Source organism: Lissotriton helveticus, chromosome 6, assembly GCF_964261635.1.
Source record: "Lissotriton helveticus chromosome 6, aLisHel1.1, whole genome shotgun sequence".
Lineage (NCBI taxonomy): Eukaryota > Metazoa > Chordata > Amphibia > Caudata > Salamandridae > Lissotriton > Lissotriton helveticus.
The window spans coordinates 1,364,351,899-1,364,366,930 of NC_136067.1; the positions used below are offsets into that span (position 1 = coordinate 1,364,351,899).

The 15,032-nt window shown below is 43.3% G+C and overlaps 1 protein-coding gene across 1 annotated transcript in view; it reads right to left on the minus strand.

The window, feature by feature from the left end:
• The window catches only part of PSEN2 (presenilin 2), a 443,825-nt gene that overhangs the window by 73,708 nt on the left and 355,085 nt on the right, over positions 1 to 15,032 (minus strand). Inside the window, exon 9 of the mRNA XM_078649110.1 lies at positions 3,887 to 4,000. Coding sequence (XP_078505236.1) covers positions 3,887 to 4,000 — 114 coding nt within the window. The remainder of the gene's footprint in view (positions 1 to 3,886; positions 4,001 to 15,032) is intronic.

The following is a 15,032-nucleotide window of genomic DNA, read 5'->3' on the forward strand; positions in this document are numbered from 1 at the left end:
GGGTTTTATATTTCTCCATTTGTTTCGTATGAGGGGCAAGTTCCAGTGCATTTAATGCTTCAAATTGAGCAGGTCTTTTGTGGGGACTCCATTTCATATAACGCTTGCCTTAAGTTCTCAGTAATTTCTCAAATTCTATATGCCATGTGGGGAAATGGCAAGCACTCGTCATTCGCTGTGATCTTATTCCATTCTTTGATCCAAATACAAGTGTGTAAACCAACCTTGGTAGTCATATAGTGTGCAGATGTGCCCTCAGGGTGGGCCTCCTCACGGTTACGGACAGAAATTCTCCATCATTTCTTAACATAGCTCTTATTTTTTTTAAACATTTCACCTTGTCCTTTATGCAACGCAAGACAGAATTTGTAAACTCCAAATTGAAATAACCATCAGTTCTCAACAAATCAAATCAAATAAATCAGAAATCGTTTGATTTTTGAGACCTGCAGTGAGAACACATGTATTAATCTAAGGGTCATTGTGGTCTGTACCACTTGAAGCAGGCCAGTAGTGGGGTGTGTGTTTGATTTCTGACAGCCTTATGAACCAAGCACATACACTTGAATGCAACTGTTAATAGGGAGCCAGTGTGTAGCGAGGTTAGAGCTCGTAAAACACAATCCCTTTTAGGAAGCTCCAGGACCATTTGAACTTCAGGGTACTGTATCAGTTGAAGCCTGAGTAAGGAACCCTGAAATAATTCTAAACTGCAGCAGTCCACTCAAGATGATATTAAAGTATTCACAACAAGAATCTTGTGTAAAAAAAGGGTGAAGAATCCTTTAAAAATGAGAAAGACAGAAAAAACATGAGAGGATAACTGTGCTTATTTGAATTGTCAAGAGTGTCAAGCTCAATTTCAAATCAGTTTTTAGAACAAGTTTTTTTTACACAAGACACTATCCCCCAGATTCATCAAGAACACATTTTTCTATTCCTTAATAGCGAAAAATACCGATTCGCTATTAAGGAATAGCAAAATGCTATTCATCAAGAAATCACAGCAAAAATAGCGATTTCCAATAATTCCTTAATTGCGACTCGCAAATTGCGAGTTGCAATTAAGGAATATCTCCCCATTCATTCCTATCGGCCTAGAGGCCTATAGGAATGAATGGGAAGACAATCTCAATTTGCTAATCGCAATTAGCGATTCGCAAATTGAGATTGCGATTTCAAGGGTGCAGGGGTGTCCAAAGGACACCCTGTTGCACCCCTGAAATTGATGTGTGCACATGTGTGTGCGCAACATGAAACTTTGAAAAATGCACTTTGGTGCATTTTTCAAAGTTTTCGCTATTTACCACGTAGTTAGACTTCGCGGTAAATAGCGGCCCCAGATTGCGAATTCGCAATTTTAAAATGGTTCATGAATTGCATTTAAGGAATCTCAAATTGAGATTCCTTAAATGCAATTAATCGCAATTTAGCGATTTCTAGATTTGCGATTTTTGCATTTGGGATTATGAATCCCAAATGCAAAAATAGCGCTTGCAAAGGGCCAGATTCTCAGAATCTGGCCCTTTGCGAGACGATTTTTGTTTGATGAATCTGGCTGTATGTTTGGCTGCACCTCCAGTATTTGAAGCCAGAAAGGATATTGCTGAGAGTGTTGATGGTTCAAGAGGAACAAATATTCCCATATTGTCCAGTTAAGCTTTAGTTGGTTATAACTCATTCAATTCTCAACTACTTGTAAGCAGTTTTGAAGTTATTGAACACGAATCTACAACTTTCTATGATCTCGGGACTATTTGTGTCTCACTGGCGTACATAAAGAATGTATATCCAAAAGACTGGTCACGTTGCTAATGGGATGCCATACAAGTTGAACAGTAGAGGTGACAAAATAAAGACCTTAGCGACTTTATGGGAAAACTGCTGAGCTAGAGATATAAAAGAAACCATAAAATACCTGTTCCAAAAAACAGGAAACATTCAAACCAGGCATGGGCAGTATACGGGATCCTGAGGTCACCAAATCTTTTAATAAGGATTTGATTATTCACTGCATCAAATGCAGCTGTTAAATCCAGTAATATCAGGGCTGATTTGTAATCTACACGACTGAGCGCTGCCGTTTCTCTAGGATTGCATCCATCATACTCTTAATGCAGCCCAAGCAGACTTGATGCAATATAGTATTTCTCTGAATAAAATCCAGCAACTGGAGTTAGACTGAGCTCTTAAATAATGTCGACTCATAATGTGACTGACACTGACAACAGAAATTGTACCCGAGGAAGGCTTACTCAATGCCCAATTCTATGTAAACTGTCCTACAGGGTGACCCGATAATAGAACAAGTCTCCAAAAAACAGTTTTACAGAAGGGGCCCAAAGTCACTTTATTTATCAGTAATATTTCTACTATATGTATTATTTACATAAGGTTGGCAGATAGCTAAAAAGGTCTTATGCTGTCCTAAATAAAGCCTCACTTCTAATTCTGAGGTGTGTTTAAATGGTATATTGCCATCATAGCCTAATCTCTTTCAGGATACATGGAGATACTCTTGGTAACAAGCGAGAATAATTCATAAACTTTTATAAATCTTCGGTTTGCAGTTCTATCACTATGCTATGCATAGATTTATTGCCAAGTCTCAATACCTTACTGTAATCTGAATGAAAATCTACGACAAATCAAACACTAACAGAAGTGCTCCTAGTCCTTCACGAATACTCCAGTGGGTTATCTACTTGGCTTAAAATCCACTAGAGTATGTGTGGTGGAAACTGGCATAAGCACACCTTTACCTTTAATTTTTTTTCTCAGTTGGAAATGTCTACTTTTACACTCCAGTTACATTAGGTGTTGTGCCCTTACCTTTTCACTGGCATGCCTTAGAACGGGGAACGGGAAACTATCTGAAAATGTTTCTGACACGCTACAAAATTACAAGTTCTGGATGTTCACTGTATTTTGCACAGCGAGCTCAAGAAAGCTAATTTTAACTCATAAACCATAATCCTAAAAAGGCAGAAAATCTATAGAACTAGTGGATTTTCCACTCTGGCAAGTGCACTTGTACTTTGAAAACTATCAATCTCTAAGCTATTAACTATGATGTGCAATTGCTGAGTCCCCTAAGGCTGTCTTTGCACACGCGCTTCATTTAAATACTCAAAAATCCTTTGCGATTGTGGCCCTCAACAAACTTAGTCTCCATATTTACAAAGAATTGTACTCCACAGAAAATAGAAATGGCTGCAAAATCTTGAAAAAGTCAATAGATTACCATCATGATGCCAGACAAGAGATGCGGATGACAGCCTACTCTCTTTCGAAACTCAGGCTAACGTGTGGAAGACGGTATCCAATTCCATGCAAGCATCCAATGCGCATGTACTCCTTTTCAGTAAAATTAAATAGAAACTGAAGCATAATCTCTGAGATTTAATGGGGAGTACCATCTGTCACCTAACTTGAAACGGAGTCAAATACAGAGCTTGTGCAGCAGTCACCAGCACCCCCGGTGAAGGTGCAATGGGGTCACAATTCATCAGAAATATGTCTGGCAGAACTTGTCAGCATGATTTGGGCCCTATTATAGGTTGAATGGAGCATATGCCAGGGTGGGAAGTCACCTCATTATAACTGGTCCAGACCCAGTTGCAGGTACACCCGACCCGTTATATGAGCAGGGCCGGCTTTTGTCATGGCCGTACTGGGCAGCAGCCCCTACCCTCCCCCATCCACCTGGATACCCTCACAGGTGATAAGCAGCGCTATACAAATCCGGTTTGATTGATGGTTGACTGATGAGAACATATTAGCTTGGAAACCACAAGGATCTCCTTATGTAAAGCATACTCGTTGGACAAACAAAGTGAAAATAAAATAGACTTCTAAATAGATGTTATGCTCTTGTAGGCCTTACGTTCTTCCTCTGAATCCTCGGATGTGGATGACTGAGTGGAAACTTGAATCTGAGCTTCTGGAAACACCGAGGTAGACGTTGGAGAACTGGACACATTATCTGTCGCATCTTCAGCTGGAAGGCAAGGGGACATTAGACAACCGAAATCAGACAATAGAAGACAACAGTTGCCTATTTCAACGAATCATCGAACCAGTTTATAACACCAGAGTGACCTTTACAAGCAGCTGTTCATTAGTGCACAGCAGAAAACATTCGTAAGAAAAATTGCTTAAAAACGACGAAATATGCACTAGTGCAGTGCAAACAAAACTAAACAGACAAGTGTTCGGTTTGTGCCGTGGGTTTCAGTTGGTGGGCTCAGAACTTAATTTTCTCATCACACTTCGACACAGAGCAACAGAAAGAAACAGATAGGGAAACAGCAACAAAGGGAACATGCATTGGCAAAGCTAGTATGTTTCACCTATGAGATAGCAATTGGCTTTATCAATGTTTTTAGACATGTTGTACAGCAGTGAGGCATCTATGCAGCATAGGTGAAAGTAAAATATAAAAAAGCGCAATTGCGCAATCAGCACTGGCCATGTCATAACAGGTTTATTTCCAGCCATGTTGCACATTCGCCTCTCTGTTGTACACATGACAAAAAAAACTGACATAGTCAATAGCTCTCTCGTAGGAAGGTGGGAGGCGGCAAGTGACACGACGAACAGCGAGAGAAGGGTGGGAGAGGGCAAGCAAAGCAGACAGCAGGAGGGGAGCGGGAGGGGCAAGCAACAAGACGGACATCAAGAGGGAGAAAGCCGCACAACGGGCAGAGAAGGAGTGCTTCCGCAACCAGAAAAAAAGTAGCTCCGCAAGCACGAGTAGTGGAGGAACACTGGGCAAGGAGCAGTACTTGGGCCAAACACAAGAAGACGTAGTGAAGTCGGCACACGCTGACTAAAGAGAAGCAAGCAAATTAGAGTGACGATGTAGCCAACCAGTGGTGATAAGTGGGCAAGCTCGAAGTCCTCTCGAAGTGAAAAAAATGTATCGCTAGCGACAGCGCATGCGCTGTGTCAAGCGAGAGCGAACAATGAGCAATGCTGCAGCAGGGAAAACAGTTCCTTCATATAAAAGGTACAACTTAACTAGCCTCTACACAGTAAATGTAGTCACAAATACAAGTATTTCATTTGGCCTCTGATGTTTTAAAATAAGTCCTGGACTAGAGTCCTGGCAAACCCCTGCTCATATTAAGCAACTGCATATGGTTAATAAAATGTGCAGAACGATCGTTAGCACAATCGATTTACTGATGAGAAGCTCTGCCCAGTTCCAAATAATCTGGTGGAATTGTAAGGATACATTTTAATAAGGGTTTATGCATGTTCTATGTATATTTCAGTGACAACAACATTTGGTTTTATTTTGAGAACAACTGGATATTTGAAAAGGAAATACATTATATTAAGAGATTACATGATTGTAATGGTTTAATCATCCATATACAATAAATTATTTACTTTCTTACTAACTGTTTAAACTCATCTTTCCCCGCAATACACTGGAGCCTACAGATGTGTACATGACATGCCCTTGAAACGGCAGACTGAAGGAAGTAGCGTGCAATGACAGATGTTGACCAATCCTGCATCTGTAAATTCCAATTATATATTTTTTTGCCTGTGGGTCCACTTTACTAGAAGACCAGCGCAGCAGGTCAGTGCACCACCCTGTGTTTCCAAGCTTCTCTGTATGTAGTTCAAAGGTCAAAATCATCTTTATTCGGTCATTGAGGACCATAAAAGCACAGAATAAAACATTTACATCTTCAGAAATATAAATACCACTTTAAAAGTATCATAAAACAAATAGTCGTTTAAAGTGCATTGGTTCTTTTCAATTTGATAGCAGCAATAATATAGCTAAGAACAGCAGTGCAAACATTACATGATTCTAAGCTTTGGAGATAGACCAGGCCCTCTTTATAAGAATTAGGGTGCTTATGCAAAAGGGCAGGACATAAAAAGCGCAATCTAAAAGAGTCATATTGAGTTCAAAAGAACATAAAATGTAAGGTGGATAGGGCAGTAACAGTCACAGGGGCAATATGGGAGGGAGGGAAACCAGGAACCCACTAGTGGGGAAACAACAAGGAAATGAACTGGCTTAGTCTAAATCTAGTGGGATAAAATCTATACTCTGGATTTGCTATCCAATTCAGATAAGGCTCCATATCAGATGATGTGCATATCTGCATATATCTTGTAACTGTAGGCATATGCGTTTTTCTAGTTTAATTCTAATTGTAGGTTTCACAGCTCCCTTTGTATTCCATTTTAAAATCAGGGTTATTTGCGGTGACTCAAAAACATGACTGTACCCCAGGCTAAGAAAGGTGTTTCGCACATAAGCCAACAATAGGATAGCAGTCATTGTAGGAGAGTAGGGTCTGCTTCCTATGGTCAACCCCACTTTTTGCTGTGATTCTCTGTTTTTTCGACTTTAATGTGGCTGTGGGCCTGCTAATCAGACCCACAGCCCAGTTGTTCTCTCTAAATTGATACCATGTACTTTAGGTACATACCAGATTGGTTACTAGGTCACCCTTGTGAGATCCTGTATAGTGTACCATAGGTACCCAGGGCATAGGTGCACCCTAGGCCTACCAGGGGCTGCAGCATGTATTGTGCCATCCCTGCTTTGCCTTCCAAACTGACACCACAGGTCTGTTCACACAGCCTGGGTAAGGTGGTGTAATCACCCCTTACTTAGACATAGTATACCTATATCTACCTTTATATATAGACACATATACACCTTTAAGCCACTCCTATGGAAGGCTTCGACAGTCCTGGAGGTAGAGTGCTTGGTTTTATGTGAGAGGGTGCCCTAGCATGAGCTGAGCCCCTCTGCAGCTTTCGGAACCATCTCCTTATAGCTGTTCTATGATATAGCCATACCGTATACTCTTAAGTGCATTATAATCCTCGTGGTTAATGCTAACTTTGGTTTGGCTTCATCAAAACATGTTGTGTAAGGTGTCAAACACTTTGGAATACTACCTCCCGCCCATTCTGGTGGCGGGGGTAGCATTCCACCCTTCTAGAGGCAAAAGACATGTCAGTTACTGCTTTACCCGGTTAAAGTTAAACAGAGCCTCAGCATCACAAAATGGATGCTGCTGCCACAGACACGAGTCTGACCTCCTGTTGCTGGGGGAAACTCCAGCAAGGGCGGCCTGGACAATAGGTTTCCTGTCCAGGGAGGTGCCAGCACCTCCCCAGACAGGGGTTTTGTGTATTGGGACAGGGAGGGCTGCATTCAGTGAATGCATCTAGACACTGCCTGGGGCACACAAGTTGCTCCATGCATAGCCCGGTTCAAACCAGTTGCTGGGGCACTCCAGCCCCAGCTCTGGCGCAAAACTGGACAAAGGGAAAGGGGTGTAACCACCCCCTTCTCAGGTCCACCCATAGGAGGGTCCTAGTCAGGTAATCCAGCCCCCATCCTTAGTATAGGTATAGGAGCTGTGTCCCTGGGACTTTAGATTATCCTGGACGAATCTTTGAAAGACATATCTTGGACCTTCGACATTCCATTCTGACTGGAAGACGGAAGACATCTCCCATGTGGTCAAGGAGTGACCACCCTGTGCAAACAGGCACCAACAGCAACTTTGCCGGTCTGCAGTTTCAAGACTCCCGTCAGAACCAGAAGACTCTACGACTCAAGAACTGGACTTCCAGACTTCTCTGACCCCGACCCACATCCACAGCAAAGCTGAGACCTGTGGCGGACACAAGAGACGTGGGATCGGACATCTTAGACATCCTGCATTTTGCTACCTGCACTCCTTTCCTGAAGCCTCAGTAAGTTGTGCATTGGGGTACGAGAAGCCCAAGCCCCGAGCACCATTTGCACCGAAGCCCAGGCCCCCACACTCCGCGAGTGTCCCGTGGGCCCCGCCGTTGCATTTGATCTCGACGCGTCTTCCCGGTTCCTTGCCCATTGGCTAGTGAGTCCCCTGAAGACGCCATCTTGAATCTAACTTGATTTCCTGGTTGCTCCAGGCTTGCTCCAGCTTCCCTGAAAAGGAGAAGTGCCACAGACCTTGCTGGTCTGCAACAGAGCCAATCTCGACATCCTGCATGGGTTGCGGTTGCCAAGGCTTGTTGGGTCCAATCCGGATACCGACACCGCAGTCATCTAGATCCATCGTGGGACAGCTCGAATCCAGCACCTGGTCATCGTCGATGCCTCCTGGACCTCGTGGCTGAATAGACAAACTCACCTTCACCTTAAAGCATCCGACAGCGCCTGGTTCCTTCCTGGTCACTGGCTACTGACCCAGACTCTGTCCCCTCTGCTTTCAGGTTCTTCACATCTCTGATCCACCCTTGGATCCACCCGGACACTTTTCCTCTGGTCGCCTGCAGCACTTCTTTGCAGCTCTCCATAGAAAAGGATGACGAAACCCGACACGAAAAGACACCTATGCACCCGGCTTCCCTGGGTGAGGTAACACGAGTACTCCGGTGCTCTCGTGGGTCTTGACTCTCGAAGTGTCCTAGTTTAAAAGGGTTCCATCCTAGTCCATCCGGAAGTGTCCTTAAATTGTATATTTGTAAAATCTTTGTTTCCCATAGAAAGTCAATGGTACCCCGCGTCTGTGTTTAGACACTGCACGCGTCACCCGTGGGCCTCCTACTTCCTAATCTTTGATTAGTTAGTGTAGCTCCAGCGATTCCACAGGCCCCAGTCCTGCTTTCTAACTTTCATGTGATACTTATACCACTTTCTTAGTATATGGTTTGTGAGGCCCCTAGGGCATAACGTATACTGTGCAACTTATCATATATGAACTGTGTTACTTGTATTGTAATTTTACCTCTTACCTCATAAAGAGTGCAGAGGGGTTGTGTTTAGATTAAATACATATATATTTGATATATATCTTGTGTGGTTTCCTTTCATTTGGTATTCAAGGGATTATACATGGTAAAACAACTTGCTTAACTCGCCTACTGAAGTCTTAGCCTGAAGACTGCTGGTTCATGCTACCACAAGGATAGCTTTCTATAAGGTTGACTTTACAACCACCATCAATAAGGGTCGAGTAGACTGGTGCAAGGTGCCCACTAGAACTAGTGGACATCATATGCCAGGCTAACTTCTCACAGTCATGTTATCTAATTTTAGACAAATTATTAATATCTTCCTCGAGAAGTCTGCATTCGGGGAGCGCCATAGCATTATCCATAATAATAAATATGCCATGGAGATCCGGTCCTCCATGAACCCTATATTTCAGATGTACAAGAAGGCTTGAAGAGGATTTAAGAATAGCCAGAAGCCTGCACAAAAACCTATTCTCAACTACTTGAAGTTTCGTGCAGGTGATGGAGCGAGGGTGAAAACAAAAACTTTTGTATACCTCTCTCGAAGTCTCTTTCCCATAACAGTAATATGCATTAATCATGTGGTTTTGAAATTAACCAACGTAGAATAGAATGCACACACACAAAATACACGTGGGATACTAATTTGCCTGTGTTGCGAATCTTAATCTACTAATTAAGTGAAATCTATGTGTGTATGCTTTTTGTATGCCTTATTGTGGCAGAAATTATGGAGAATGGTAAGAAAACGACGCCTAAATGTCGCAAAACCGCTAGGTAATAACTAACCGGGTTACCTTAGAATGGGGGGATGTAAACAGAAGGGCTATACTTCGAAATATAACGTTTAATTGTGTTTGTTTCTGTAATAGTTCCCATTATGGCCAATGAGGCCTGTTCCAAAATAGAAGTTTGTGAGACTCCGAAATTGTGGTAATCTACGCATGCGCGACTGGGCTCGAGAGAAATGCAAGCAGCCTGTGCCTGTACATCTTGGGTCAAGGTCAGCGTGGCCTGGAGAGTAGACCAGTGCCAAAAATGTGTATGTCCGCATCGTGCGCATGGGAAACAAGCCTGAAGTGACAATATAAAGGACACAAGTGAAACAACTGTTAAAGAACAATCAAGACCTTATTTTTTGATTATAACGATGAATTGGCGGAAATATGGACAATGAGGAGATGAGGTTATGCTCATCCACCCCTTACAAGGACCAATGAGAGTGAATGAGGACCCTAAAAGTTTCAAATCTTAGATAGATAAGTTAGGGAAAAAGGGTATAAAAGAGGACGTTTGGAAGTAAGAAAAAAGCTTACTTTTGGTTTTATTTTCGCACCACGACATGCTGTCGGGCTGATGAACTTTTCCTATGGTGCAAAGACTTTGAAATTTTTCTTGACTTTAACTTTTGATGGGTGTGGAGTCCGGATGGGAGGTGAACATCAAGAAAGAATAGAGAGGTGGTTTTTGGGAACTATGTCGTCCTTACTCTGATGTCCATTTTCGGAAATCTTGGTAATATTATCTCGACTTATTTTTCTGAACTACTCTGCTAATAAATGTAAACTGTTTGAACTTAACTTTCTTTTTCAGGTTATTAAATGTTTTCATGATTATTGAAGTAGGCTAAATAAAATAAGGTCATGCTAGGAGAACTAGTCTTTAAATAAAAATTGAATACATGGAAAATTATGCTGGTCTTGTTGTCCATTAGTTAACTTTTACTAGCTGATCCATTGACCAAATGGTGGGGTGTTTTAATGTTTATTAAGAATAAAACCATGGTAATATTGATAAACCGCAGATGTGTATAGTGTATAGAATTTTAGAATGAAATAAGACACTCCGCTAAAATCCAGCAGCACTCCTCTAGTCTTCACTAATCCTGGGAGCAGGGTGATTTTGTGTGTATGAATGACTCATGGTGTTATGGGCCCCACCAATGAGTAGTGTGTGATAGCTCCTAGGAAATATGGTGATGGTTTGCAGGTTTTGTTTAGAGCCACGCTGGATCACGGGCAATACAGCCCCAGACTCTGGCTCCATAAGGCACTTGCTTTTGTGAAGTTGGACCATTTTGTAGACTGGCTTGTGGCCTAGCCTATTTGCAAAATCTGAATATTGCATCTTCTGCTGCAAACTGTATTGTGCCCTTTGAGTGAGTATTCTGTACTACAATTTATTTCCTCCAATAAAATGCCATGCTAACTTTTTCAATTTGTGTGCTCCCCAATATAAAATGTTATTGACTTGGTTATTTTGGACCACAGGTTATAATACAAGATTTTGACTGATTTAACTCAAGATTTAATCTCAGCATAAAATCATTACTTTCATTTAGAAGCTTTTGGAGAGCATTTGCAGTCAGACCGAAGAGAACCGCATCAACCGAATAGAGCAGGACGGGCACTGCCTGCATGCCAATCCTAGGGATATCATCACTGCAAGCCCTTAAAGCTGTGTCTAGGGAATTGATGTATAATAAAAAAAGAAAAGGCGCCAATATGCAACGCTGTCTCACCCCTCTAGTCACCTTTATTGGGGCTGTACGATCCCCATTCCATGTAAAGCGCTCACTCATTGTGGAGTCCCAATGCATGCGTTTTTCCTGATCCACAAGAGGGGGATCAATACCCGCCTGCTCCATTAGTCCCATAATATGCTTCCAACTACAAGGTCAAAAGCACCGGAGAGGTCCATACACGCCATATGTACGGACCCTCTCTTGGCTTTGGCATATTTGCCTATGATGAGAGTTAGGTTAAGCGTTTGCTCTACAGTCCCTAGACCTTGTCGAAAGCCATACTAGGCAGGGCAGTAAAAAGAGCTAGCCTCTGCCAGTCCTACAATTTGCCCAGGATTACCCTCCAGAGGATCTGATCCGTGGAATTGATCAGTAAGATTGGGCAATAACATGCGGGCAGTTGCAATCCCCTTTCTTATAGATGGGTACCATAATGGCTTTGCTCCATGAATCTATCAGGTCGCCTTTCACTGCAACCCTCAATACATTTGTGACAAGCGGAGCCCAGAATTCCACGTAATTTTCAAAAGATCAATTGCCACCCCGTCCAGACCAATTTTAGAAAGTTAGCATTTCTATGTGCCTATGGCTCTTTGTGCTTTGCAGCCGGACTCTAATCCACATCTAGGGTAAAGTGACAGCTAGGCTTGTGCATACTTTCCAGATAGCCATCACACAGGAAGAGTTGGGTGTGACAGGATTGCATCTGCATTCATCTGCATACTGAATGGTCTTCCTGGGCTGGGAGAGAGGGAGATGAGGCACACCTACATTTGTAAAGGCTGGGCCCTGTCCTAACACAAAGGGCTTGTTTAACCCCTAATGATGTCCGGAGCGGATGTATGACGTTATAACGCATACTTTTACTCCGCAGACCATTACAACGCGACTTTTACTCCGCATACCGTTACAACGCATAGCGCCTTGGGGCGCTGGATAGTGGTAAGTATAATTTACTATTCTAACTCCAGTCCCCGTGGACCCTAGGGAAGGTGTTGGATAGTAAATTATACTTATTCCCTATCCTAGAGCGCCCCCCAGCGCAATGCGTTGTAATGGTATGCGGAGTAATGGTCGCGTTGTAATGGGTCTGCGGAGTAAAAGATCCGTTGTAACGGGTGTATACCGTCCGGAGCCAGAGCTGGGATTGAATGGGGGTGTTGTGCACTTCTAAGATTTCTCTGAAGATACCGCCACATCAAAGACATTTTGAGTACAAGTACAGGGGCTCTGACCCCATGCTTTTAGACACTGTGTGGACTTGTGACCAGATGCTGCTGGCTCTACAAACTTCACATTGCCAGAAGGAAATGTTATGCTGCCAGGAAGAACCGCCATTGGACTGACTTGGTTGGCTGATTTGTGGCCCGCTGGGATACAAGAAGGCGAACCACTTTGCCTCAACGATCCTAATGTGCTGGCTTGCAGCTTGTTCCCTGCTCTCGGGCTTCCCAGCTGTTCTCCAGGGACTGGGTGGTGTGCCCCCTTCCCGGGTTTAGTTATGTCTATTCTCAGCATGTACTTGGGACTTCCAACACTAGCACGCGGTGAGAGCTTCATCATGGCTTTAAAGAGGAAGTGCATGGTGAACACTTGATTACTTTGTTCCCTGGTAGCTCACAGCACGGGTTGAGTGCTCTCTTTGATTTGAAGACCAGTGTATCTCTGGTGCTTTGCAGGACAGCTGTGAGAGGGGAGTCAGTGTGAGACCTCTGGCATTGCTTAGGGAGGTCCTGAGCTTCCCCCAGTGTCAGAGGAAAACATCCTGTGTCCCTCCTAGGGTCTACAGGCCGTCCTGGCACCAGCGAAACTCGCTGGGATAGCAAGGCTTCCATCACGGCCAGAGACGGAGTTGGAGTTTCGGTAAGGAGTTGAGTGGTGGCGGATGCAGGAGCTGCCTGACCGAAGAGCGACAGAATTGTCTGGCAAGTTGGCACACTCACCCGACTCCCACCGCAGCCCAGAGAGTAGCCCTGTGTGCTGGTACCATGGCCCTGTAGCTGCTGAAGAGAAAGCAGGGCAGCGTGTACACTGGCGCTGTTGGCCCCGCCCTCACAGAGGAAGCCGGGTGATAGGCGCTGTGGGAAGATGAAGGCTGCATTGGTGGCAATGGCTGCACCGCACACACATGGGCAGCTGCCTTGTACAACACTGTGCACAGAGGATGAAGAGAGGTCTCCCCACCAAAGCCAGCAATGTGTGGGCCCTGACCCCTGTTGACATACCTTGGGGGCCCCTATTCACATAGGAGACAATTCAGGGGTGTGTCCTCGGCGGAGGACCCCAGTTTAAATGATCGATGTTCTGGTGACCATTAAAGTCACCGGATTAACTGTGATAGGCACACAGGGGCTCCTGTGCCCCCGCAATTAGACTTAATTACTGTACTGTACGTAATAAACATGCAGGAGATTCTGTGCACAATGTGCTTAAGTACTACAATGATGTTTGGTGATTCCTGCGTTTTCTCCCAATGACCTAACTGCTACATTTCATACCCAGATGTTGTGATATATGTTGTTTGTGCCTTACGTTGCGTAGTCATCCTAACGAGTATTATTTCAGGATTGACATTTATATGTGCATTGATGGAGTTTTCATGATGTGTGCAACATACAAGTCTTTACCTTATTGCACTAACTGTGATGTTTTGACAATTGCCTAGTTTGGCAAATTGATTATTGGTTTATGTGGTCTATGTTAATAAGCAATACAGAAGCTTATTTTCATATAATACTGTGTGGAGTCTCTTTTGTGGTGAATGTATTCTGTCACTGGTGTGTGAGTGTGTGTTGCACAAACGTTTTACACATTGCCTCTAGGATAAGTCTGACCGCTCATGCCAAGTTACCAAGGGGGTGACCAGGGGTTTGCTTGGGTGTGTAACTTGGTAACCCTGACTAGAGTGGTGGGTTCTGCCTGGCTAAGGTGCCTACCCTAGCCAACCAGAAACCCCATTTCTAACACATATCAATTGTGGGTTTTTTCGCTTTAATTCTGCTCCTCTTACAGAAAAACCTCGGCACAACGACCAGTAAGTACAGCTCTCATGTCTATATCTATGACTTGCAGTGGTGCTTCACTTTTAGCCCATAAGTTGTACTGAATACTAGAGTTCACTGCATGTATTAAATCTGATCTTTACTGAGTTTGTCATGCAGGTTTCCAAACGAGACATAAGTGCCACATTTTTTAATGCTGCAATATAGTCTTCCACAGACTTGTTTTCTGTGCTATAATTTATAGCGGTCAATAGCTACACACACCATGGGAATAAAATACTTGGCTAAACCTTCCAAAGCATTTATAAAGAAATATCTGTGACCTGGTTGTCTTATTTTCTTTTCAACTTGATTCTACGTTTCCAAACCACTCCCCCTCCCTCCGATACCCGAGCAGTGCCAAAGCATTTTCTTTGTAGGGGTGATGTCATCATGATCCTTGAATGCTGAAATATAATTTAGAAAATAGTCTCACCATTCTTCCTATTTCATGGAAGGTTCTCCTGATGTCAGGAAGAACAACTGAGGAGCAGAAAGGTCCCAAACATTTCCAGAAACCATTCTGTACTATATTGGTTAGTGCTTTCAGCAAATCCGACTTTTAGCAGATGAAGCATGGACAAATATGTACATTTATTGAATAAACAAGATCCCTTAAAATGTTTAATCTTCACAGAGTGACTATGCAATTTTATTTCATATCTGCAGATCTTATAATCAGGGTAAATTAC